This window comes from Anser anser (genome assembly GCF_964211835.1).
Source record: "Anser anser genome assembly, chromosome: 1".
NCBI classification, from domain to species: Eukaryota; Metazoa; Chordata; class Aves; order Anseriformes; family Anatidae; genus Anser; species Anser anser.
In genome coordinates this window covers 20,158,888-20,186,782 of record NC_139720.1, presented here as the reverse complement: position 1 = coordinate 20,186,782, position 27,895 = coordinate 20,158,888, and the positions used below count along the sequence as shown (strand labels likewise).

The window sequence follows — 27,895 nt, the reverse complement described above, 5'->3', positions numbered from 1 at the left end:
CAGATCTACCTTGAAAAATAATGCTGATTCTGAAGTCTTAATGCTTTTGCATCCAAGCCTCGTTTGCACCTTGGGTGTGCGATAGCGTGCATTCAAAGTGGCGCAGTACTCCACAGCCAGGCTGGATTTCCATCACTGTATACCCATTACAATGACATCTCTGCTAATTCAAACCAAATTAAGCCTCCCTACAAGACAAAAGACTATAAATTTCTAAAAAGGGAGGGACTGGTTTTATCTGCTGAGCACTACTTACTCTGTTTTCTCAGCTTCATCAGGATATAATAGTTGAGTTTCATATTAAACCGCTGACACATCCAAAATAAGCAATTAATCATCAAGATAGCATCATTTTATTCACTGATGGGTAATAGTCTTTGTGTTCAAAAATATTATCTATGCTTTACTTGGAGGACAGTTTCATAAATATTTTTATTTGCAATTTTACTCCGCAGACTATCAGGCTGTTGGTTAAGGCATACAGACACGCTGCCAACCCCCCTTACTACTGCTTAACCCATGTGGAGAAAGCCTGCAGTCATAACAAACAACTCACCGTATCTCTGTGAGCACCTACTGTGGGCTGGCACCATCCCAAGAGATCTCCAGCCACCCCAGCCCTGCCCTTCTGGAGAAGAATGTTTTTTTAGAGGCGTTTGGCACCTGTAGGCCCCGAGATGCAGCTACCAGTATCATCCAAATTCCTGGCATTGGTCACATTTCATCCTTCTTATTTGCAAGAACTTCCCATGTGAAGGTTTGGTATGCAAAGCTATTGTGCTTTTTTTTTACACGTGGGCAAGGGAAATCTTTTGTTATTCAATAGTTGATATCTATTTCTTTGTTTCTGGCATTTCTTTGGAGCTCGAGATTTTTGTTTGTGAGAGGATCAGACTAAATAAAGCATTCCCAATAATTTTGTAACAATCCAAACAGAGTATTCAGATAAAATCTAATTAATTTTTTTTTTGCTCTCCTTTCTTTTTTTTGAGTTTTTGTCCATTTCCGAAAGCTCATTCACTCCAATACAGAGGAGTCCCCAATGACAGGGGTATTCTCCTTGTGACAGACCTCTTTAAATAACCAGAAAGATTGCTGGTTTTTCTCATTCATTTTCAATGCTCTACGGTCTCAGACATGGTCCTGTTCAAAGCTCTGGGCAAAATTCCTGCTGATCACAGCCTCCGTCAGACCTTACTTGCAGCTATATCTTAAAATGACGGGGTTGGCTGCACAATTCAGGCTAGTTATGTGCTGATTAGCCCCTTCCCTTCTGCAGTGTTGAATCCCCAGGAATCATCAAGGGTTTTACTGAGGAGGGAAAGCAGCTGATGTGTCTCTTTAGATGCCGACAGAAGTGAGGTAAGCTGATATGGAGAACGGAAAAAATGTAAGCAGCAAGCAGAGGACAGCTGTGGTCTGAGAGGAAGGAGGGAGGCTGAGATAAAAGCAAGGAGGGAGTGGGGAGGAATGCAGCAGTTGGGGAAGGGAGAGGTTAGCCAGAAAGAACGATCTCCAGCACTGCTTAATCACTATCACCAGTCATTTTGAGAATCAGTTTGGTGTTGGAAAGCATTCTTCAGCTTCTCTCCCGCCTGCATGCAAGTTCAACTTTGCTAATTAGTTAAATGCTTGGGCATAACTTTGAAGCTGGAGAAGGACATCCAAGTAAAACATCTTAAGCTGCATTTGCAGCTGGAAAATAATAACTCCTTTTGTCCAGTTTCAATAATTTTCACTACAATAGAGACTCTGAAAATCACTTTCTACTTTAAACATGAATCGCTGTATCTAAGAACTTTTTTTTTTTCCCCCCTCTGGTATGTCCAGACTCCTGCTAGCAGAAACAAGCATTCGACAAAAACATTCATCATTTGTCACCAGGACATCCATCACTTGCTATAAAAGTATGAGAGGTTAAAGAAGTTTCATGAAGTTTATTATTTCTTGACACATCTCCTCTTAAGGGAGAGTTGGTTTTGCTAAGAAGGAAGAACAATTTGTCCTGCTGCTAATGCCATCTTCTAACAAGTTTTGTTTTTATTAGAACTGGTACTTTTTTTTTTGGGGGGGGGGGGGAATTCAGAAGTTTTCATTTCTGAGAGAGAAGATACACAGTCACCATGTTACATTTTGTCATTTTCTCTGTAAATCTATTTAATTATTGCTGTGGGAACGCAGCAAAGCGGAGATTCCCTGAACAAGACGCTGTGTAAATTCCAGTTATGAACACACGACCAAACCTTGTATAATCAAAAGCAACTTTTTCTCCATGCTTGTATTTTGCTTGAGTTCTTGCCAAAAATTGCAGCCGCCTGTCCTTAAAAAATCTCCATTAATCCTCAGTTTTGTTTGAACTGATATGAGATACTCTCCACAGTCCAATGCTTGTAGCTATTTCATCATTTTAGCCACTTCTCATTGGAGTATCTGAGTGCACATCACACTTTGATGGTAATACAGATTTCACAGAACCACTAGGAAGCACATACACTTTTTGATCCCTGTGTTCACTAGGGGTGTTCAGTTTGCACCAGATGCCACTGTGTTCATCTAAGGCCCAGGGTGCCACAGGCCTGTCAGGTTCTCCAGAGCAGCCCTGAGGATGCTCTCAGTAACACTGGCTATGGGCCACCCTGCCAACTGAGTTTTGATGTTGTGCCAGTTTAAGGCCAAATCTTTCCATTTCTGAGTTTGGCTTCCAAATTCAAAGGAAGGTACTGCATATTCCCTGTGTATTAAGAGAGATGATATATTAAGATCCTACCTCAGACTAGGATAACACACCCCAAACTAGCCAGGCTACCGAGCCTATCAAGTACAGGCCTGCCCAACAAATAAAGTGCACAGCAGTGAAGCAAATGGGCCCAAAATCACACTGGTAATTTACAGCAAAACTGGACCTACAACTCAGAAATCTCCACCCTGACAGCACTGTGCAAGGCTGTCCTTTCCCACGGATTTGTCTATGGACATGCTATCTGAACATCCTGTGCTTTCAGGAAGGTACCTCAAAGGTGTCTGGAAAAACTCACAGCAATCATTGCTGTTATCTTTCACGATGCAACTAATTGACGCCATGGTGTGCTACCATTACACCATCTTAGTTCATTAGTCATGTGTCCTTGCTGCTGTCATACCAGCACAAGACAAAAAGCTTTGGAGATGTGTTCCACAGCTCCTCCTTCAGAAGACCAAAAGCAAAATGTTGCCGTGCCATTGAAACCATTTCCATGGCAAGGGTCTTCTCATTCCACTTAACTGACATTGTCTTCATTGTAAATTCAGGATTATTCTAGTTTTTATAAGATTCTATGTTATGCTCTACATGTCATCGTATCTGTCTTTTCCTATAGTCCCATTGGTCTAAAAATAATAATACTGGAGTGTAACATCTATAGTTTGGATGTTTTAGTTAAAATCTTATGTTTACTGTGTTTTTAGAGAACAACGGCATTAGATTTGCAAGTCTCAGCATTGACAGATTCCCACAACTGCTTATTTTTATGAATCCCCATTACCTCCGTCAACCTGCTACTAGGAATTGTAAGGTTTTTAATGCTTTCCTGGGATCTTAAATACAACTGCCAAGCTTAGTTTGCAGAACTATGATTTTTTTTTTCTCTTTCTTTGTATTTGTAAACAAAAGGACTCAAGATAAAAAACATAGCATTTCCATTCCTTCACTGGAAAACTCAGAGTGCCACAATCCCATGATAAAATCCCTCTTCTACCCCAGAGAATAGTGAAACTTTGTCAAAGCATGAATATTTCCTGGAACCATTTTAAAGTTCAGAAATAAACAAATTTCCCATGGAAGTTTATTCAACTGCTATTCAAGGAACATTAACTCATATAGTTGCTCCTTTCCAGTACTGTGCTTCTAACTCATGTAAACATTGTGTTCTTACTTCATATTATGGGAAGCCCAAATATTATTATAATAAAGAATGCAAGCCAATAGGGAGCTTGTACTACAACTGGTGATGACTTCCCTGGTAAATATCATACTACTCTCAGACAGATAACTCTTCAGAAGTACTACATTTTCTTGTTTATAGAATTCTATGAAAACTGGCAGGTTTTTAAATCGCTGTTAACAGACACATAAGTTCACAGGATTTGGAACACATGCTCTGATATAGCTAAATTCAACAACCATGGATGTTTCCCATGGAAGTGTGAGATATAGAATAGGGGTCAGCATCTTTTCAAGTGCAGTGTGCCAGACTACTTTTTTTCCCAAACAAGAAGCTAAGTGCACTGGAAGGAGCTCAGTGGGAGTTAGGAAATATGTCTTCTGAAAAGAATGATGCAGCCAATTGTTTCACCTCTACATAAATCTGGTACTTCCGAGCTCTGAACTCGGAAATAAGTCAGAGGAGCCACCAAATGTCTTGTCAGGACTCAATAGCTCCTGTAACACTCAGGTGAGCTCTCCCCCTTCTTTGGCACTTATACCATACGTTGCTGATCCTTGTTATAGACTGAAGCAATTCAACCACCACGTAGATCTCTGTCTTCAATATTGCAATGTACTTGAACTCTTCAAGCCAATGACAAATCCTCTGACACGTATTAAATTTTAATTGCATTAGTCACACTGAAGACAGTGAGATTATTCATAACCTTATAACGATGCATGTTATTGTTCGTAGAGCATCAGGCACACATCCATGCTGATGTGTTTGGTTCAGCAAATTGGTTAAACCTGTGCTTAAATACCACAGGTTTTATGGGAAGAGGGCTATCTATAAGTTTGACATTGAGTATTTTCTACTTAAACTTTACACATTCATGGATAAGGATGGATGTATACAGTTCTTTGGATTTATATTCTTATGAATATTACTTATACCAGGTGAGATGTAAAGACATATGCATGTATAGGTATATAAAATACATATACAAGGATTTTATGCTTGAAGCAATGCATATCCCTCATGCCAACCTGAAATTACATCTGTTATTGTGACGTTTGGCATTTCTATACCATTCGAATGGTCTTCATGGTAGCAACAAAGAAGAGTTAAAAAATTAATATTGCAAATTTAAAGTGATAATGGTTGAAAAAATAAAATAGCTCTAAGGTGCAAAAGACTGACCTCACCTTCATCTTTCTTCAGGAACAAGAATGCTAACTGTCTGGTCTATACATATTCCACTACCTAATTCCCTCCTTGCTTTTTTTTTTTTTTTTTTTTTCCTCCTAACAATCAAATCATTAAAAAAAAGAAATACAGTGGGTAATACACCAGACTGTGACCTTCACAAAGCCATACTTTTACTGCCCTAGTATGTTTCCACAAAGTTTTTGGAAGAAAGAGGTAGAATTTAATTGGCTGTAGTGTCAAGTCAAGAATCTACAAAACAGTGCTTTTCTGCTCCTAATAAGTAATCAGCTTTCATTAAAGCACATCTGGTTCAGGGGGTGCCAGGTTTCAAATTGATCCTAAAAGTGGTCCCATTACTCCTAGTGCTCTGATGAATCTGGGAGCTCCAGATGTGGTGGCAAAAAAATCCTGAAGAGGTTCCAGGTGTTTCTGGCTACGTCATTGCTCTGTTTCTAATTGCAGAAAACATTCAGCTGTAGGCAATAGGAACAACTGGTGATATAACTGACTGGCAGAAGAAAAGACTGAAAAGCAGTGAGGGAGCAAGTTATGCTCTTATTTGAATAAACTGTATCTGTACAGGTGAGTAATGATATGAATATATGTTTTATAGAGAAAGATTGTGAGCCTTTAAAAATGAAGACTGTACTTACTATGCAGTCTATATCATCTTGTTAGGTGTAGTGAACTGTGCATTTGTGCCTTGTATTTTGACTATCACATCACACAAGAAATATATGAGACTTTTTTTTTTTTTTAAGAAAAGATAAAACTCCATTCTTCACTTATTTGCTGAGTAGGTTAGAAACCCATAACCTAATTTGCAGCTTTATTTGTAGTAGCTTTATGTATAAATCTTTAATCACAATGCTGCACTTGATAAGGAAGAGCTCCTTGCAACAAGTCAGGCTGGGGACTGCAAGCTGGGAAGCAGCTCCATGGAAAAGGCCCTGGGGGTCCTGGTGGGCAGCAAGACAACCATAAGCCAGCAGTGTCTTGGCAGCAGAGACGGCCACCAGCCAAGCCTCCTGGGCTGTACCAACAGGAGCAGAGACAGCAGATCAAGTACAAGGATTCACAACAGTGCATGGGAGCAAGGCAAGAGACAATTAGCATGAGCTGGAAAAAGACAGGCTGAGACTGAATTCATAGAAAAACAGTTTGATCGTGAAAACAGTTGTCAAAAGAGATTGTGCAGCCTCCATCCTTAGACTTTCAAGAGCAGATGAGGCATCTCTTGATGGTCACACCTCATGGCTGCCCCCACTTCAGCAGATAGTTGAACAAGAGACATCCTGAAGTCTCTTCCAAGCTGAAGTTTCCTCTTCTTAAAATCATGTTTTAATATGACTGAGAAGATGCTTTTTGTGCTTTTGAAAAGAACACGGTGTAGCAAATTTACTAAGCATATGAAATATTCATCAGTTTTACTTAAATGCAATCATGTCCATATATTGTCATTAAAGGGAGGGAGGACATTTCTGTCTTCTCCCATCAGTACTGTAACTCATTTTGACGCACTGGCCCCCTGAAGCAGCGTAACATCATGGAAGTTTAAGAGTACCCTCTGCTGGCTTAACATGGAAATTGTGAAAATCTGTAGCACAATCTAATGAAATAGCATTGTAAAGATATACTTCTTTCCTGGTGCAGCACAGCTGTGCATCTCTGCATGGGGCAAACAGCTGGGCAGTAACATTTATCATCTACAACAGGAATGCCTAAAGCAACATTGAACTGTGCCTGATGTAGAGTTCTCTTTCCCAAGCAACAGGAATTCCAGAGCTGTCATCCCATTAGGATGCCTGTCTTGTCAAATAGCCTGTCAAACGCCATCTGTGTGAAGAGCTTTAACATAAAATAAGACTTATTCTGGAGACACTGTTTGTTTTGAACATGAACAGTGTGTAATGAATTGATAGGAGAAAAATGTCCCGAAAGACAGAACAGCTTGTGTCCTAATGACTCATCTTTCTCCCTTAGAATCACAGAATTGTTTGGGTTGGAAGGGACATTAAAGATCATCTAGTTCCAACTCCCCCGCCATAGGCATGGACATCTCCCACCAGACCAGGCTGCTCAAAGTCCCATCCAACCTGGTTAGGCATGCTTCCAGGGATGAGGAATCAATCACAACTTCTCTGGGCAACCTGGTCCAGTGCCTCACCGCCCTCTGAGTAAAGAATTTCCTCCTAATATCTAACCTAAATCTACCCTCTTTCAGTTTAAAGCCATTATCCCTTGTCCTATCACTACACTCTTCAGCAAAGAGTCTGTGCCCAGCTTTCCAGTAGACCCCCTTTAGGTATTGGAGGCCCTTGTGAGCTAACAGGAAATTCTTCTACCATCTGCAGCTTGCACTGCAATTGAATTTCTTGTTGCATCTTTGACATCAGATAGGAAGAATTTCTGTTAATCTCACTGGAGAAAAAAATAGAGAACTACACATATTATAATGTTTAATGATAACAAAAGATAATCATGAAGTACTGCAATTGAAAGGTGCTTATTAGTCTATAATATGGCTCAATTTGTGCATATACCTGTATATACCTACATATGAAAGTACTTCTTTAAACACATAAGCAGTTAGATTTATAGACTCGAAAATAAATATAAAAATGGAGTCAAAACATAATTCTGTATTTCTTAACCAATTACTAAGGAGAAGCTGCTGCTTCAGTCCAGACTCCTGGACTGCAGAATTAGAGTTCCAAGATATTGCCATTGATGGCAGATACCTCACCATTCCATTTTGGAGGCTGTTAACACCTGATAACTTCTGACTTGCCGTCTTATGTACTCCCAGTGACACGGGATCTGTTTACCAAACCTGAGCAGCCAAAGCTAAACCTCCTATCACATGATAAAGAAATGAAACAATATTATTAAAATATGTTATGAAGACACTAGGGGATGTACTTGCACAGCAAAAATTCTGAATGAATTTCCCAAGAGCAAGTTGAAGTGGGCCACTGCAGTGAAACAGTACATTTCATTGTTGCCAAGGCTTATGGTTAGCCCTTTCCTTTAGGAAACAACATTTTTATATGAAAATTCCAGCTGTTATGCTTTTCTAAATGGTAGTTTCTAGCCGCCTTTGCTTCAGTGCTTGAAAAGGTGGTAATGTGACATTGCCCCGTCCAGGAACTAAAAAAAAATAGAAATTTAAAAACTTCATATTATTTCTGTTAGATGTCAAAGATAAGCCTCAGTTCTCTGAAACACTTGCTCTTCTACCTTTTGCAAGGCAAAGATATTACAGAGGACTATCCTTGTTTGCACACTACCTTAAACAAATGAAGCAAGGATCACAGCTGCATGCAGGGGGGTTCTTATTTTGCTAGTCATTAAAAAACTACTATCAAATAAGTACTTGACAATATGTTCTGATAGATCAAATTATAGGGAATGATGGAAAAGACATTGCCTCAGCAATTCTGGAATTAAATATTGCATTTCCAAGTGTTACTAAAAAGAACAATCCCACTTGGCTTATTTTAGGGATGAATAAAATGACCCACAAGATCCCTTCTGTTAGAAGACCAAACTGTTTATTCATACATTCTTTCTTTGGGTAGCCTGGTTTTCTTACTCTAGAAGTATATATGTAGGCCTTGTTATTTTTTGGTTTTAAGGTGTGTGTTCGTCTTCCTCGCAATAATTAACTTTAATTATTATTATTATTATTATTATTTGTTATTATTATTATTAAACTTAGAGATACTAAAGGAGAACAATGTAAATAATTTTGGAACTGGAAATAACTTCTTTCTTACTGGCATAAACAGCAGGCAGGAGTAACAGGACCCATATTGGATTCCTAGAAGATACCGAAAAATCAATGTGAAGCAATTTAAGGTTCCTTTTCTTCTCTCCTCAAGCATGATAAATATGCTTAGTTTCAGGTATGATCTCTCAAAACACAACTATTAAGTTTAAAGTTATTGTATAGAAACTTTACCAAAATGATATTATACTGCACCAACATCACTGATTTTCAGAACATAAAGCATCACCACCATATTTCTTAAATATGCTTAGTAATACTTAGAAATAGCAGCCCCAAGATGGATTTAAAGACAAATGTCCGAACACTAACAAACTTAGCTTGAGTATTTGTCTTACAGCTAGTATGAAATCCATTCCTGCCCTAGACATTCTGCCCTGTGAGTACGGATGAATTTAGCAATAGAAGAATGTTTCTCCTAGATGCACAGCTTCTAGCTACTATTCAAGAAATTTCTGCGCTACTAAATGTAGCGGTGGATGTAGATCCTACAAATGAAATGTTATGATGCAAAATGAGGGAATAAATCACAATTCTATTTAACAAAATCAGACCAAAAATGTGATCCTCTGTCCCAAAGAGACTATAGTCTCCCTACTGAGCAAAGCTAAGCTGGGAGGGTCAAATACAATAAAAGAGCACCATTAAGAAGAAAGATAATTGTAATTCAAACAGACCAAGTTCTGTAAATAGCATTTTGCAGCAAGGCAAATAGCCAGATTGTACCACTGGGCTTCAGGAAAGTAGGCATTGGCCTTCTCCAGGATCTGCTTGGAAGGGATAGCTGAGGCAGACAGTCCTAGACAGGTCCAGGAGAGTTGGTGGATTTTCAGCAATTGCCTTCTCTAATTCTGATGTACAGGAAATCAAGCAAAGCAGGAGGAAGCCTACATGAACAAATACAGAGCTCCTGACTAAACTCAAAACATAAATAGGAACAGGAGATGTGGAAACGGGGACAGGTGACAGACGCACTGTCTTAGCATGAGGGGATGTGGTCAAGAAAGCCGAAGCCCACTTAGGAGTAGAACTTGGCAATGGATTTGAAGAGCAACAAGGGCTGCTACAGGTACCTCTACAGCAAGTGGAAGATGACAGAAAACGGCTCGCTGCTGAACAGGGCAGGGGACTAGGTGACAAAAGACACAGAAAAGGCCAAGGTATTCAATGCTTTCTTTGATTTGGTCTTTACTAATAAGATTTGCTTTCAGGATTCCCAGGTCCATGTCAACATCTGGTATAAGGAAGACCTACCTGAAGGAGGATCAGATTAGGAAATGTTTAAATAAAATGGTGAGACACTAGTCCATAGGGTCTGTGTAGGCTAGGCAATATTATTGCAAAGCCATTCTTGATAATGTTTGAAAAGTTAAAATGGTTGAAAAAGATTCCAAAGGACTTGCAGAAGGCAAACTTCACTTCTGTTTTAGGAGGATCTAAGAAACTATAGGACAACTAACCATCCTCACCTCAGTCCCTAAGAAAGTGATGGAAAAAATATTCCAGGAAGCCTCTTTCAGACATATAAACAACATGAAATTGTTTGAGCTTGGGTCAACACAGATTTACAGCACACTTGAGAAAGCTGACAGCCTTCTACAATAAAATGACAAGCTTGATGTATGTGGGCAGAACACACTTGACTTTAGCAAGGCCTTTGACACTGTCTCTCAAAACATCTTCATTGATAACCTCATCAAGTATAGGCTAGATAGACAGTGATGTGGACTGAAAACTGGCCAAACTGCCTGGCTCAAAGGGCTGTGATCAAAGGCAAGACACACAGCTACAGGCCCACAATGGTGGTATTCCCAGGGGTCAATCCTGAGGGCAATATTGTTTAATACCTTCATTAATGACCTGGAAGATAAGATAGGATGCACTCTCAGCAAAATTGCATGATACAAAAACAGGAGTAGTAGCTGATACACCAGTTGGTTGTGGTGCCATTCAGAGGGGCATTCAAAGAGCTGAAGAAATGGGCCAACAGGAACCTCCTGCAGTTCAACAACAGGAAACATCAAATCCTGGACCTGAAGACAAATAACCCAGGACAGGCTGTGTGACTAAAGAGCAGTTTTGCCAAGAATCTGGGGGTCCTGGCAGACATTAAGCTGACCAGGAGACAGCAATATTCCCTTGAGGCAATGAAGGCCAAATCTCGAACTGCATTTGAAGTGTTGCCAGCTGACCGAGGGAGGTGATCCTTCCTACCTACTCAGCACCGGTAAGGCACATCAGGAGGGCTGTACTCCCCAGCAGAATGAGAGGCTGAACTCCCCAGGAGAAGAGACATGCAAGTCCAGCTGTGATCCACAAAGATGAGTAGGGGATTGGAGTACCTATTACACAAGAAACTAAGAGACGGAATTGTTTTGAGCAGGGCTGTTGGACTAGATAACATCTAAAAGCACATTCTACCCTCAACCATTCCGTGCTTTTGTCATCTCAGAGCTTTTGTCATCTCAGAAATCCTTTTGGCTTCTATTCTTGGCAGTGGCAAAGCTCAATTCTGTTCAAGTGGCAGAATGAGTTCTGGTTGCAGCAAGGGTAAGTGTAGAAGACAAATCAAGGCAAAACAGACAGACTAGGGAAAAAAATCTAATACAACTAATACAACTTCAAAGCTACTTTCAAGTAAGAAAGAAAATCTAGTACGCTGGTTTACACTATGAAAGACTACTACTGTAGCATTTATTAAAATCTAATAGAAATCATAGAAAAAAAGTATTTTTGCAGACACGTTTGAGATCTATCCACAGATCATACTTGGATTAACATTAGAACTGAAACCAGAAAGCTAGTTGTGCTGTGAAGTAGCTGAAAGAGATGGGTAGAATTTCATTTTGATCCAAAGAAGGAAAAAAAAAAAAAAAAGGCAGCTGCTCTGAGTAACTCTAGAAGCTTTACTTCAGAACACGTACAGTGTAATCTCAGAAAACAACCCATGACAGACTGATAGAAGGAGGAAAGAAACAGCAAGGGTGTTAACAGGCCAGCTGGGACCATTACAGAGCACTGTCATTCATGTTATTGTTATACCTGATCCAGGACTGCTTGGGGTTTTTAAATCTGTCCTTTGACACATTCTTTTCGATTAGTCACTTGTTAATATGGCACAAGATTAGCTGTACACATCTTTAAAGCTTGCATTAAGAATGGTCTGAAAGTAACTTCAAGGGAAGGGTGCACCGTGTTTGTGAGGGCTAATTGTCTTATATCTATACGCTGAGCACTTAATAACCGAAGTGTGAGTTGGAGGTTTTCACAAATTTTGGTGCTTTTTCAACTTGCAGATGTCAGTTGAAAGGTTGGAAGGACAACTGACTGAAGAGAACCTCTTCCCAGCTCATTACGATGTTATATAATCAAACCTTGTCAACAGTGTATTGTACAAACCCAGTACTATTTTTCCATTTATCCTATATATTTTACAGTGACTTGTATCCTGATCTAATCTATAACCTATGGGCTTTGGCATCTCTCCTGAGAAATAAGATAGTGATTTGAATCCTTCAGATCTCTGCCTTACTGAATGAGCTAACTAAATTATTCAGCAAGAGGCTTCTTTTATTGTATTTATGAATGGATGATATGTTTTGCAGAGAACTCAGTGGCTACAATAGTTATGGTGGGAACTCACATCAAAGAAAAAATTCAGTAGTGAGATTATGTTCTAATACTCAGATGAAAACATTACTGCAGGTGCTTAGATGCCTACATTTAGGTACTGCAAAAGTACTGAGGTATACATGGTGCACAGTTACATGACTTTCTTGGCCTTGCTTAGAGCTTTAATTGAAGTAGACTGGCTTGTAGGTTGGTTTTTTTTGTTGTTGTTGTTCCTTGAAAACACCCCTATTTGAGCACAAGCTGGACCTTCTGTGGTGTTCAACTATAATCTAAACAGAGGTTTTTTCCCGTACTGCAAGATGGTTATCTCCCATTGTAAAAACTGCTTACTCTTCGGCCAAGAAACCCCAGAGAACTAGCAAGACAAACTAACAAAAGGGATATAGTTTTTAGTTTGATAGCACACAGTATCAACTTTTTAAGATAATGAGCAAGAATCTGAAGTTCAAGGTTCACCAATAACTTTAGCCTGTGGTATTTATGATAAAGGTACCTAACCAACATCTAAGGGACATCTTGTCTGTTGGATATGTCAGATCACTTCTGAAGTATTTATCAACGTGTTCATATAGTTTGATATGAAGTTAGAGACCTGTAATTCCAGCCAACTGTAAGAACATGCCTTGTACTATATAACCAGATCTTCCTGCAATGTAAGGACAAAAGTAAGCTGTTCCTCTTACATTTTAACCGTTTGGTGCTAAAAACGTATAATAGGAAGCATTCATACCCTGGAATGGCTTGGCTAACACAAAGCACTTGACCTTAATTGCCAGTGCCTTCCCACCCAATTCAATGCTCATTTTGATGAGGAGGTGAAAAAAATGTGTCCTGTTATTAGGAGACATTTCTTCTCAGAAAGAGTAGTCAGGCATTGGAATGGGGTGCCCAGGGAGGTGGTGGGGTCATCGTCCATGGGGGTGTTCAAGGAAAGGTTGGACCTGATGCTTAGGGACATAGTTTAGTAGGTGATACTGGTAGTACGATGATGGTTGAACCAGATCTTGAAAGTCTCTTCCAACCTCAATGATTCTATGATTCTATTCCCATTCTAGTCATGTCAGAGAGCCAAAAAGGAACGAATTCAGTCAGAACAATTTTTAGTTCTTGACCTTTAAAACAGAGAACAATTACAGTCACAGCCTGAAGTAGTAAAATGAGGATACAGAACAAAACAAGAGTACCAACTCTATAACGTAAGCAGTCAGATGGCTTGAGGCAGTAGCATACTTACTGTTAAATATGTATCAAATACATACCTCAGTAAAGTTCCCTTAGAGAAAGCTCTAAATACTTAAATTCACTTTTACAGTCCCTAAACATTTCAAGTTTATCCACAATAATTTAACAAAGCAACAGGAGCTAATCATCTGGAGTAGGGGGAGAGGGAGTGACAGGATTATGCAGAAAGATAATAGCGACTCGTAATATGCAGGTACAGTGTTCTTATGTTTCCTAGGGCACAAGTGACAGTTTTGCTGTGGTAATGGAAAGCTGAAAGCATGCTCCAGAATCCAAACAACAATTTGAATATATCAGACTACTCTCATTATTCAAAGTTTGATGCATTTTGCAGTTCTGCAGTTCATCATAGGAAGAGTTTCTCTTCTCTATCACCAGAGAAAAAAAAATGTTTTTTTTTTCCTTTTTATTATTTCATCCCATATGTGAGCTTAACTAGGATCAACTCAGCTCAGATTTTTTTTTGTCCAGATCTAAAAAAAAAACAAACAAACAAAAAAAAAAAGGTGCTGTAGCACCTTCTCAGATATCCCCCTAAAATGCCAAGTCGACTTGAAGGGAACTTAGAATAACAAATTCCTCTTCATATGAGAGAGCACTAATTCTAACATTAAACATAAATGAAAGTTTATAATGTAGAGAGAATTCTATTGAGTAAGAGTTTACAGTAGTTCCTAAACAGAATTAACATTTCATTTCACTGTTAACAAGGAGCATTTAGATCATCATCTAGAACACCTGGGAGTTAAGTGACAATGACTGAGCAGCAAAGACAGGCTATACTCCTTTATGATCCTTAAGGTTTGATATTTTACCATGATTGTTTACACCAACACTAAAAAAAAACTCAAATTCCCCAAGTTGTATTTCCTGTGTTCCCAGAACTGTCTACTTTTTACTCTGTCTAATTCAGCACTTATTAAATAAAACACCTACATAACAACTCTAAAGATATGCAGTATACAGGTCTACCTCTGACATTTAGAGTAGGTAAAGCACTAAAATAAAAGATTTATTTCTCAGACTGTCAAACTAAGAAACATCTAGGTATACTAGCTGAAGGAAAATAACTTGTCTTAAAGAAAACTGTCACATTTTAATACCATTGGGTATTTAAACTACATCTCACAGAATCAGCTTAGACAGGTTTTAAAGTAAGAATCCAACAGAATCCTCTTGTTTGTGCAAGTATCTATTGCACATACAAATCCTACATGCACTGCTCACAGACTAAACTGTGATGAAGACATTTTGAAAACAAAAGTCTTCAGAAGTATACAGAAAGTGTTTGGACTTCCTTGCTCAACAAGTCTATCCTTTCTATTTCCACTTACCTCAGGGTACTGTTGATGGCTTCCAGACTATAGTTTCTTCATAGTCAAGCCTAAGTTATGTTCTTTTCACCTGTACTCTATACTAGCTCTTTGTGCTCCCTGTATCCATCACCTCAATGTATGTCAGACTTCATTTACTTCCGTAAGAGCTTTAAATACTGCAGCAGGATGGTCTTTGCCTTATTTTACAGCTGTGACGGTCCTGCAGAATATACCCATTTTAGCTCTTACACTTGCCTTTAAGCCTATGGACAACATGTAGGAAGCGGTATCTATGCTAAGCTTATTTGCTTTACCTCCAAAACAGCACAAGAGACAACAAAATTGATTGTAGTATGCTTGTGTTGAAAAAGACAAGAAACTATTACATGTAGCAGTAGATTCTAATGAAAAGTAAGTATTCATCAATTCCAGAGGCCACTCATTACAGCTCTGAGTGACTGAGTGCAGATATTAATTTACTTGCATTAAGTGTGTAAACTAGTTTATACAGTGATGGGAAGTATCTGGAAGAAAGATTTGTCTGCCAGCCTTTGGAAAGCTGTTTAAGTTTAACATAAACCTTCCTTTAGAAGAAAGTGGTATTTCCCTCCCCACAATCTACATTCCAGCACAACTTAAGAAGTGCTCAGTGCTGAACTGAAATACAGTGCTTAGGTGTCTGGATTTTTTTTTTTCCCCACTGTCCAAATGAAAAATAGACATGACAACACAGCAAGGTATTAACATCTTAAAAATTTTAAGGCACATTCCAACAAAATAAACTTTTATTGAATGCAGTATTAGGCATTCCGTTTTGTTTAAGGGAACACCTTCTCCTCCCCCCCCCCCAAAGATATTCCCTTTGACAATTTCTAAAAGCTGTATTTCAGTTACAGAAATATTTCTCATGTCAAGAAACACCAAGCTTCAGTTTAGATTTTTTCTTGAATTATGAAGTGCAATGAAGTCCTTCCTAAAAAGGATGACTATTACCAGTAGGCACTAGAATGAGAGATCTTCAATTTGTTTACAATTGTTGGGTACAATGTTATGTTGATTCAAATTTTATACTTACCCATCTAGACCGTTGTTCTTAAAGAACTATAAAAAAGTGGTATTTAAGAATAAAGAAATGCAGCTTAAAGAGCAGTTTATCACCATTTAAAAAAATCTTAATGGCAACCTGCATATTTAATACCATTCCCACAGTAAGTCAGCCAGCAGAGACTTAGTCCAATAATTTAAAACTTGAGATAGGAATGTCTTTTGGTTCTGGATGCACATCATAAGTCCTCATGTCCAGTATGTGAAGTCTCAGTTGTTTCAGTCTCAACTTCCTCTCCTGTGAAATTAAGCATCATTATTACTAGAATGCAAAAGTGAACATGTCAAAAATTATATGATATAATTAATAATACATTAGGAATTCTTAATAGACAAACCCAAATCAACATATTTTGCAAGACCACACAGAGAATGAAGTCATATAGGGGAGCTACTTGCATCAGTGTCAGGATCCAAGCTTATGAAATTTATCTCAGATGCAAAAAAAACCCCAAACATTCAAATAAACTGGTTTGATACTGGTAGTGGAAGATAAAAGCAGTACAGCTATTTCTATTCTAAGTTTTTGTTTTCAACCATTCACAATGAACCTTCTGTTTTCCACATCACCTGTCAGAAAACACTCAGAATATTTGAACACAAAAAGCAAGTAGTATTCAGAATTACTTTCTATATTGCAAACTGCTTGCTTCAGATGTTAAAAGAGCCTTTAAAAAGCAATCTAAGAAATAAGTTAGGTCAATTTGTAAATTGTTAATTTTGCTTTTATTTTCATGAAGTGTCAGATAACACTGAAACTGCAGTTATGTAGCTTTCCTGTGTAGTTATGCAGGAGATCTGTCACCATGTACTTTTTTTTTTTTAATGGACTAATAACACCACGTACTGAAAGTAAAGGTCTGACTTGAATAACCTTAATGAGCAGTGCTACATAGATCATTACAATTTATTAATGCAAGATGAAAAAATTGACCACAGGGCTTAGGGAAAAAAAAACAAAACACTAAGAAGTATAAAGAAAGTGAAGTTATAATGAGTCTCTCTCATATATCCTCTTACACTCTTTTTTGAAAAATAATCTTGTTTTCACTTTGGAATTGTACAGTTTAAGTCAAGCCAAACAGCTCTCTACTACTGAAAGATGTATGTCATCTTCTCATTCACCAGTTCTGGCACTTGTGTGATCACAAAATAAACAAAATTCAGCTCACTCAACCAACAAGAAAGAACTCTGCTTAGTTTTCTGAAATTTGAGCAAGTTGAAGCAGCTTGCATGCAATTGGATAAACCCCTAAATCTTTATAAATAATAAAGAAAAAAGTGGGAAGGAAGATGACCTCCTTTTTATGATAGTGGTAGTCTGCTAGTTCACTTTAATTATGTAATGAAACCAAACACCTAGTGACTTACACAACCTTAAGCAAAAAAATTCAACACAAGGACATTTAAAAAACAAATACTCATCTTTGAACAAGAAAACGTGCATGCCAGAATACCAGAAATGGCCAACCACAAAAACTTTGGAAAGACTAGAGTTTTAGGAAGATGAGAAATTATACAGATTAATTCACAAGTGACTAGACCCTTAGACAGAAATACACCTCCAAGAAATACACCTCCAAGTTGTAGATTTATATATATATATATATATATATATTTAAAAACTTCATTAAAAAGCTACTTACCTGTTTTTACAGTTTGAACACACGTTCCATCCTTATCTTCAAACCCTTCTGAACATACACACTTGTAACTACCTGAAGTATTAACACAGTCTTCATTCTCTTTAATGCATACCTTTTCAGGAAGATTACATTCATCTATATCTAGAGACAGGAAAAGAAAGAGTCCACTGCTATTATTTTGTTATACAACTTACTTATGCTCAGTCAAATGAGATTCAACCTCAGTCCACTTCCAACGCAGGAATTAATTGCTTAGTAAAAGCACTGAAGAGCAGAATACTGCTGCAACAGATTTGACTTCTGTTAAAATAAACTGTTACAGTTCTTCATCTTTCAGATTGTGTATCAAACTTGCTCAGATAGAAGGTTATTTTTATGTTTTGCAGGTCCAATGTGAGGAAGTGAATTAAGCTACAGCATTTGTCTTAGCCTACTCAAGACTTCCCATGGTCATTTTCTGTTGATGCCACCAAGGTAAAACAAATGGGAATGGAGCCTGTAAATACTACATCGTCAAAGTTAAGAGCTATTTAAGATTGTATACCTTCTCCTCTCCCACAGAGAAACTCTGATTTCACTCTTTTACTGTTGTTTTAAACTGTGTTAAAATTCACTACAAATTTGTATCATTAGAATTTGGAGATTAATGTATCAACAGAAAGACTCTGTACTGCATACCTTCCTTTCTGATGCAAACTGAATATATGTGCACACTTCTAATGAAGTGATAGGTAACCGATACAACTTGCATATTTGTTTCATGAATCAACTATAAAATACTTTGATTCTTTTGTTGAAGTGTTTCACCTTTAAGCTTTGTCATGCATATTAACATAATAAAATAAATAAAATATTATAAAGTCTTTATTGCTAATGCCACAACAACAGGGATTGTTTTGACAGGCTTGAAAACTGAACCAGACTAAAGTGAAAGCACTTTAAGAGCTGCTCAGTGTGGCTACCTTAGAGTGAGCTAACTGGCGCTCTGCCATATAAAATTAAATCCACCAACCTGTACACTTTTCATCTTCCTTCATGTACCCAGATGCGCAGGTCTTACATTTGTCGGAACCTTCCCCCGTGCAACCTACACAGCTAGCATGACATGCTAAAGAAAACATTTTAAACATAAGAATAAGAATACCTTAGGTTTAAAATAACACCCCTTAAAGTCAGCCAGCTTACCCCCACAATAAATAGCCAGAAATCTCTTACCTTCTTCATATGATATGTCTAAACCCTCATCCTCCCCCAGCACAGTCAGGATCAGACCACTTTTTACTAAATGCCTTCTCTAGTGTTATCTCTAGCATTAGATTAGGATTCTAGATGATACAGAATACAAGCAGATTAAAAAGAAACCTTTGCATGAGAAAGATCCTTCTGTGTTCAAACAATACTGTTCATCTTTGCAAGGAGAAGAAGCACACTCATCTAAATCTGAAATATAAAAAGTGACAAGTTACCTAAAATAGTAGTCACGATTAAATAGACAGATTAATATTTATATGCTATAATTGGAGAATCTGTAAGAACTGGCCCACAAAAACTAGAAACTTAAACTGCCTTCAGAGTAACCATTACAATGAGTTTATGCTCAGATATGCAATGTTGCAAATACAAGTAACATGGTAACTTATTTACTGTTTTGTTCAGCATAAGGTTATATTAACAAATCAAAACTGTGATCCGCAGAAGCTGTTCTATGATGATAACAGACGTATCAGAAGAGATCGAGTTAAATAAAGCTTCCAGAATACCTGCCATTCTTGTCATTTCCAAGTCAGTGTTATGCTATTTGCATAAAAAGCATAAATGCATGCAAAACAGACAGAGTATTCTTCTGGGATACTGTTGATTTTCTATCCTGTATTACCAAGCTATGGAACTTTCTAAAGTATAATACAAACAAACAAAAAATCCACTCTTTGAGCACACGCATAAACTGCATAGTTTTCTACAAAAAGCATACTGAAAAAAGCCAAGTTACGGTTAGGGCCAGCCAAGTTGAAAAACAGCTTTACCTAGGAAGTTAAAATACTCTGGTCTTGTGAATTCAAGGAAAGGGCACAACAGTATTCATACTGAAATATTTGGACAAAGAAAAGCTATTTCAGTCATCATTGTTGCTGTTATCACTCCTTCCAACTCCTCAAGTAACTTATACTTGATAAGTTGCAATGACTATTTGGAAAAAACAGCTGTACAGAAGACAATACTAGACAATCTAAAAACCCTCTTACTATGTTTTACAGTTGTCTAAGCAGGTGTCGCAGGAGCTGTAATTCAAATCTTCGTTCTCATCAACACTTTTCTCAAGAAGCCATGTTCACATAACTTTTAAGATATTGTTTCCAGACACTATGTTAAGGGTCTTTTGCTGGTTTGATTTGACCAGTTTGATATGGGATATTGCATCTACTGATCCCTGTTACAGAATTTAAGTAGAATATGTTACTCTCAGATTAGTCCAGTTCTGCATTGGGAGTGTACTCATTATTAGGGCTTTTCCTTAAGCGTCCATATGTATCTCCTCATAAACCAATTGAAATGTGAAGCTAGGAATAGATGAATGGGGAAGAAATACTGCTTTCCTACAATGTGAAAAGTCAGGAAAAGAGAAACTACAGACTGCAGAAATCTCAGCAGATTTCTTTCATAAAACACTTTCATAAAATACTATAAAACTTGACGTAATCTAATCTTATTATCCAATGTTGCTGCAAAACCTGTTTGAAGTGTACCAAATATTACTCACCCACACAAGCTGCTTCTTCATTTTTGATCCAGCCTTCTTTACAGTCTTGGCAGTCCTTATTACTTGAACCAGTACAAGTTTTACAAGCAGCATGGCAGGCTGAAATGAGAGAAAACTACACTGTGAGCTATGCTGACAGATTCCAAGACAAGTTAATGCTCACAAATTCTCAAAGAAAATCTTATTTAGGATTCACTAGAAACCATCACCTTTTAGTATATTGAGCCTTGCATTCACAGGATTAAATCTTGACTTTACAGAGACATCATTTACAAAAATGCAGTTCTGTCCTAACAAAAGTACAGGAAGCCAAACCTGGCAATTAATAGATTTCTGCGCCACTTAAAACTGAGTGCCAAGAAATTCTACTGCCTAAAAGTGGCAGGTCCAGTTTCTGAAATATTTGAGAAAAAGAGATCAAGAAGGTAAACTGCTCAGCCACTCAGGGTTGGGACAACAGCTTAAACACTGTAGGATTCAATACTCCTTCCTACCAAATGCGTGAAGTGATACCAGTCTTCAGAAAACAAGGAAACATATGAGAAATCCAGCTGACTGAATGCTTATTATATTGCAATATAAAACAAATCATATGGAAAAATTACTACAAGTGCGGGTTAAAAAAAAAACACAAGATAATATTGAAAAAAAAATCATTAAATCCCACAGTCAGGATTTAGTTGCTACAGAATCTTTTTCAAAATGTACAAACAGATGAAAGATCTGGACAACTGAAAAAAAGATGAAATTTATTCCTAGAACCTGATGGACTTTGTTTCATAATTGAGCTTAGATATATTTAACTGGAATCTGTAACATACATTTAACTAGAAGCTGTGTAGTTTACAGTACAGATGTGCTGTTTCCACACCTGCTTATTCCAGTTAATGTATCTGAAACATGAGGTAAAACTAGCTTTAAAATAGTCCATTATACGGAAATCTTGAACTGAAATGACTGTACAGTACCTTATTAAAAAAAAAAAAAGCACAAAGCACAAAGCTTGCTCTTCCTTTTCATCTCCCTCACAATATACATTAAGAAGCAGAACTCATCTAAAGAAAGAAATTGGAGGGAAGGGGGGAAATACCAAGGGCAGTCTGGGAAGGTGACTTACCAAATTCTTAGAATTCCACCAAAGTGACTGGCATGTCCTTTATGGACAAAGCTGAGTAATCAAACTACTTTCCTGTAACTACTTTCTGTTATTAACTTGTCTGAATTGTTTCTACTTTTGTTTACAAAAAGTGAAATTAGAAGACAAGGATCTTTGCATATATCAAAGATTTTATTACCTGTACAAACAGAATGTGTGTCATTTCTCAAGGTGCTATAGTAACCACTAGCACAGTCCAAACAAAATTCTCCTGTATACTCCTTGTTGCAGCTACATGAGCCATCTCCACCACGGGTTCCATCCCCATCACAGTGGCCATTTCCATGACAAGGTCTTTCTGATCCACCACGACAAGCTTGAAAGGATGAAAAACACTTTTTTAAAATCAGATCTTACAAGAAATAACTTAATATTCTCAGCCACAACCACCCTAAGTGCCTCCCTCTGCATAGAAAGTACGATGTAAAAGTATATACCCGTAACAGTATCCAATTTCCAAAATCTTTTTCTCTTGAGAGCAACCAAAACGCATGGAGCACGAAATGCTAATATATTCAAGTACAGGGAAACTCAAAACAATCTCCAGGGAAGTTCAGTTATAAAATTCATTATGGCTAAAGACTGTGACTTCTAATTTTATCTATTTTTGCTGGCTAAAGTTGGTGTCTTTATTTCAGATATCTAAGAATGGTCGCACTGCTGTCAAGAGAACCTACTAGCAAGCAATCATTTAGATCAATGTCAGGAATTAGCACTTCATTTTCAATAACTGTCAATATAAGAGGACAAAACTGACCTCCAACAAGGTATAAGGTTTTACAGATTTATAAATTATACGAACTTCAGTGGCCAAAACTCCTTTTTTTTTTTAAATCACTTTTGCATCACAGACCTTACTTTTACACAACTATCCCCCACATATTTCTCTCACTCTCTTTTTAACTCATCCTCAGTTGTGAATTTCTTTATTTAATCCCCAAGAGTGTTTTGGCTGATTTAGTCTTGAAACCAGGCAAGGACTGCTGTCTGCATACCTTCTGAAAGGTCACCTAAACTACAGACTTCATCACAGAAAAACTTGAAGCAGAGATCAAGAGTATATGTAAATGCTAATCAGATGGATTCTGTACGAGTACCCATGACAGCTTTATACATTACTTCATGCCTTAAAGACCTTTCTTCAGGCAGGAAGCTCACAAGGCAGCTAAGTACCACGCAGCTAGCAGGTACGTACTACACAGCAGCTGCTCTCTCAAGCAAAATATCATACTTCATATGTCCTTGTTATGAAAGACTGAGACAAACAAATGAGTGAAGAAGAACACAGCTGTGACTATATTTTTTAAAAGAAAAATTACCAAGGCAATCTGGTCCATAAGTTCCAGCTGGGCAACAAACTTCTATTGTTTCTATGCAAAACCACTTAAACAAATCAGGATACTTCTTCTTTCTGTGTATGAAAGACATTCATTTACGAATTAAAAGAATTAAATTTTTTAACAGTCAACTAACAAAAATGAACCTGCACACTGTCATCCAAAAAATGTGTTGTGTATGACATGAGATTAGAAACCTATGGTTTCTCTTCTGAATTGACAACTACCTTATTTCAGGAATCAACTACTAGGAGTCCTCCTAGTAACTGGAGGACTTTTTAACATGAGGTCTTCTTTTTTTTTTAATTTACTATTTGTTATCAGACTCTACCCAAATTTTATATTTATGAAAAAGTGAAATATGACCAACAAAATGACTTCAATGTCACCTTGACACCCCCCCCCCCTTTTTTTTTTTGAAGCACCTTACTTTAAGGGAAAGTTTGTATACAGTTTAGACAGTCACATTTATATATTCCTCTTAAAGATAACGGTTGTGTGCTTACCTCAAGTACACAGAAGAGAACCCAGGACAGATATTAACATTTGCTCAACTTATAGCCAACCTGACTTCACGGTAAGGTGCACATTAAAATTCCTCCTTCTACTTTTTTTTTTTTTTAGCATGAATCAAGTAATATTTCAGAAGGATATTTTTATATTAAGAACTTATAGTTATGTGATACTCTAGCACTAGAATATACACCTAATTAATAATAAAATCACTAAGTATTATTTTGCAAGCAAGCACAAGGACTGCTACAGTTTCAAACAACAAACAAAAGATCTCGGTATCACACAGACACTGAAATTCCAGAAACTTTAACAAAGGAAAGCCATAAGGAAGGTTTAGAAATTATGAAGTCTGAAAGAAGTTATGTCTTCAGCAACTCCTGTGGCATGTACAGCTTCTCCTTCTAAACTATTAGATATGATTGCATTCACTCCAAGGCCCAGACCCTGAAAAGTAAACCTACTGAGACCTTGTTAAAAAAGATCTAAGGTATCCGTAGCCAAAGAAACCACCTTTGGAAACTACCACAGAATCCGAATGACATTTTTAGATTAAAGGACAGGAGGCAAAGTTGATCAACTGCACTCAACATATCTTTTAAATAAGGAAGCTTTCCAAAAACAATGTATTTTTATGAATGTTTTTTGTTTAAATTTTAGGAAGTCTACTTGGTCAAATTCTCTAGTTTAAGACCAGTTTCTTTCAGTCCTGCAAATTTTAGCACATTCTTTGAAGCAGTCTTGTCTGATCTGGCTTGCAGAGCTCCCCTTTCCTTCAGTTTGAGTGTTAAATGTAGACTTAATACTGCGCAGCAAGGTAGAAGTATGAAACAATAAAGCAAACATTAAAAAAAAATATGGATTATCAAAAATCCTTATCCAGTGATGAAGTGGTATAATGATAGTTCACCCTATTGAATTACACCTGACTGGATGCAGTCCACCTCTGCAGGGACACAGAAACAGTAGATGAGCTACTCTCTACATGAATTTCCAGCTCCTTCATCCACATTGTATGATCTCCAACACAAGCCACTCAATATCACTATCTGATTGTCATATTTTCCCGTGCCAAAAGCATTTCTATACCATAAAAACAACTGAGGGAATGGAAAAATCTTGGTCTAGCACCTTATCAACTCAAGGTAATAAAAAAACACCCACTTAATGATTTTGTTATCTCTGAATAGGAGAATGAGTATTACTCACTTTGAGTAAACAAAATATCCTATCAAGCTTTCTTTTTCATCCAAAATGTATTTAGATGTCCTCGTCACTTTCTGCTGTTGTATAGCTGAGCACTACTTTCGTTCAGAAGTGGCTGCATTTAGCAGCACTGAATTAAATTTGGAATGTACAGCTCAGAGTAGCCTCATGATGACTCTTGGAACCTCCACAGCTACCACAGCTCCACAACTGACAGGAGAATAAAGTGGACTTTTAATTATACACTTTCCGTCTCTGTGCTACAACAAATATATTCCTATTGATCAGGCACAGAATATACCATTAATATTTCATCCTCTTTGATGCTTATCAGCACAGAGATCTACACAGAAAAATTGATACTTACAGTTTGAACCACCATTTCTCTATATGTTCCTCATGCTCTTCTACCATGTTGTTACATTCAAAGTTACTACTGTCACACAGATTCTCTATGATCTCTACAAGACGAATTTCACTACAAGCAGAGAAGGAAAGTCATTATTTTAATTTTAAAATATTACTTGGTACCACACAAGACATGTTACAGAAGCTAGACTTCAGCCTAGGATACTTTATCAGTTTAGAGTGTGTTCTGAACTAGTTCCAAGACAAAGCAAATATAGTAAAGTTCATTAGTTCTTTATTCTGGTAACTAAGAAGATTAGGACAACCACAAGAAACGCTTCAGCTTGCTTGCACTTATTATGTTTGCAGACTGTAGGTTGGTAAGATTTTTCTACCAAGCTCAACAGTAAATTTCAGATATTGCTAATATCTGATAAAAGCCTATGAAGCTGGACAGTAACTGAGGTTCAGAAATCCCACCCTTGCATTTCAGTGTTCCAATTAAGAATAAAAACTGAATTTGAAATTTGGAAAAAAGATGGCTGATCACACTGATCAGTCATCAAGCATATACGCAAAGGTGTACAGTAATCTGTGCCTCTTCTAGTTCCCTATTCAGTGCTAAGATATTGAATACGGAGCAGTTACTGTTTTAATTCTAAACCAAGTACTGCAGTCCAAGATGAAGTCCACCTCTTAGAAGAGAAACAATTAACTATGGACCATTATTTAAAACTGTCACTTTAGGACTCCAGTGGGTAAATAAAGAAAAAAATACCACGTCCAACAATCATATTCACTTTTGTTGTTTCCAGAAGCAATACAAATAGAAGCATTAACAAGGGATGTCAGTCTTTACCAGAAACTGCAGATATAATGTAATCTGCTACATTTTAGTCAAAAAGAATTCAGGATTTGGACATATGAAACTTCAGCTGTTACATTCAATATTCAAGTACCAGACTAACACCAGTTCTGCAAAGTTACACACAGCAGACATGAAACGCTACTGAACCTGAAGCGCTGAGACAGCTTACCTGGACTCATACTTCGACAATGTCTTCTCTTCCCAGGCTGTATTTCCACCACCAAAGTTCTTCTTCGCCGTATCTGCTAACCCCTGGCAAACGAAAAGCACCAAAAGAATCTAAGTAACATAGTTTGTTTCTAACAAAAGTGAACGGCAGCAGTAAATACTTTTATGACATTGCAGAAACTTCAGTAACACTCTGAAGCTGATGATCAAACTGTTCAATAAAAAAAGAATCATCTTGCACTATAACACATAGACACGGTTATGGGAGAGTCTTAACTTCTCAGGAACTTTATTAACAAGTCAAATGGGCCCTCTGCTTCATTCCATTTTGGTAGTGTCTAGCCCAATCTTTGCCATGTTGTAACTTTAATATGTAAAAAGGCAACACAATAATTCGGTGTGACCAGCACACCTTCCCTGAGTTACAGCCAGTACTCCTCTAAATATACCTTGTAAAAAATCCCAGAAGTTCAAGCGTACAACAGTGAATACAAGCATAAGTATTAAGTATCTGTCCCAAGCCACAGAGATCCCTTGCTGCCTCTGCCACAATGCAAGACTGTTGCAGGTGACAACACACAAAGAATCACAGAATCGTTGGAAAAGACCTCCAAGATCATCTGGTCCAACCATCCTCCTACCACCAATGTCACCCACTAAACCCTGTCCCTAAGCACCACATCCAACCCTTCCTTAAATACCTCCAGGGACGGTGATGCCACCACCTCCCTGGGCAACCCATCCCAACACCTGACTGCTCTTTCTGAGAAGAAATGTCCCCCAGTTTCCAACCTGAACCACCCCTGGCGCAACTTGAGCCCATTCCCTCTAGTCCTGTCACTAACTACCTGCGAGAAGAGGCCGACCCCCAGCTCCCCACACCTTCCTTTCAGGTAGCTGTAGAGAGCAATAAGGTCTCCCCTGAGCCTCCTCTTCTCCAGACTAAGCAACCCCAATTCCCTCAGCCGCTCCTCACAGGACTTGTGTTCCAGGTCCTTCACCAGCTCCGCAGCCCTTCTCTGGACACGCTCCAGGGCCTCGATGTCCTTCTGGTAGTGAGGGGCCCAACTTTTAGGGGACAGTGCCCTCCATCAACGCTTACCCCACACCCCGCAGGCAGCACAGCAAGCCCCTCTTTCCCCATTAAAACACCAAAACACCCCCGCCGCTGGCGCTCAAGCTCGGTACCATCCCATCCCCGTGCCCGCACCCCAGCACCGGGGCAGGCCGGGGACAGCGGCCGGGCGCTGTGGCTGCCCCCAGCGGGCCTGGACGCGGCCCCATCCCCGCCGCGCACCTGGTTGAACCTGTCCGCGATGCCCCGGCAGGTGGAGCACGCCAGGCGGCGCCGCTCACCGGCGGCGGGGAGCGGCGGGAGGACCACCACCAGCACCAGCAGCAGCAGGGCAGCGCACACCGGCGGCCGGGCCGAGCGCGGCGCGGGGCCGGGCCCCATGGCGGGGCCGGGGGGAGCCCGCAGCCGCCTCAGCGCCTCAGCGACCGCCGAGCGCGAATCGCCTCAGCCCGGCCCGCCCGGCGCGGCTTGGCCCCGCCCCGGCCACCGTAGCAACCGGGGAGGCAGCGGCCCGCGAGCCCCATTCGGATTTCCGCGTCAGCCGCCCGCACGCTCGGCCCGCCGGCGCTCATTGGCGGAGGAAGGGCGAGAGGAGGGACGTGGTCCAACCGGCGCCCGCCA

The 27,895-nt window shown here is 38.7% G+C and overlaps 1 protein-coding gene and 2 long non-coding RNA genes across 3 annotated transcripts in view; 1 reads left to right on the top strand and 2 right to left on the bottom strand.

The window, feature by feature from the left end:
• The window catches only part of LOC310897682, a 130,541-nt gene extending 124,885 nt beyond the window's left edge, over window positions 1–5,656 (bottom strand). The window contains exon 1 of the long non-coding RNA XR_014582482.1: window positions 557–5,656. This is a non-coding gene — a long non-coding RNA (uncharacterized lncRNA). The remainder of the gene's footprint in view (window positions 1–556) is intronic.
• LOC310897669 lies at window positions 5,653–15,941 on the top strand. The gene is made up of 2 exons (XR_014582469.1): window positions 5,653–5,696; window positions 5,999–15,941. It is a non-coding gene; the product is annotated as an uncharacterized lncRNA (long non-coding RNA).
• On the bottom strand, window positions 15,863–27,842 carry CRELD2 (cysteine rich with EGF like domains 2). The gene is made up of 10 exons (XM_083831516.1): window positions 27,497–27,842; window positions 26,201–26,283; window positions 25,183–25,293; window positions 23,079–23,170; window positions 21,899–22,075; window positions 20,604–20,702; window positions 19,208–19,285; window positions 18,858–18,953; window positions 17,846–17,986; window positions 15,863–16,437 (listed from the first exon to the last, which is right to left on the bottom strand). The coding sequence occupies exons 1-10, from the start codon at window positions 27,653–27,655 to the stop codon at window positions 16,379–16,381; spliced, it is 1,095 nt and encodes a 364-aa protein (XP_083687642.1). The 5' UTR covers window positions 27,656–27,842; the 3' UTR covers window positions 15,863–16,378.
• Between the last annotated feature and the right edge of the window lie 53 nt (window positions 27,843–27,895).

Coding starts and splice junctions, on each gene's coding strand:
- CRELD2 (XM_083831516.1), bottom strand. CDS start 27,655: ATGGGGCCCGGCCCCGCGCCGCGCTCGGCCCGGCCGCCGGTGTGCGCT. Junction 23,171..25,182: donor GAGAAATGGTGGTTCAAACT/GTAAGTATCAAT, acceptor TTTCATACACAG/AAAGAAGAAGTATCCTGATT. Junction 16,438..17,845: donor TGTTCAAACTGTAAAAACAG/GTAAGTAGCTTT, acceptor TTAATTTCACAG/GAGAGGAAGTTGAGACTGAA.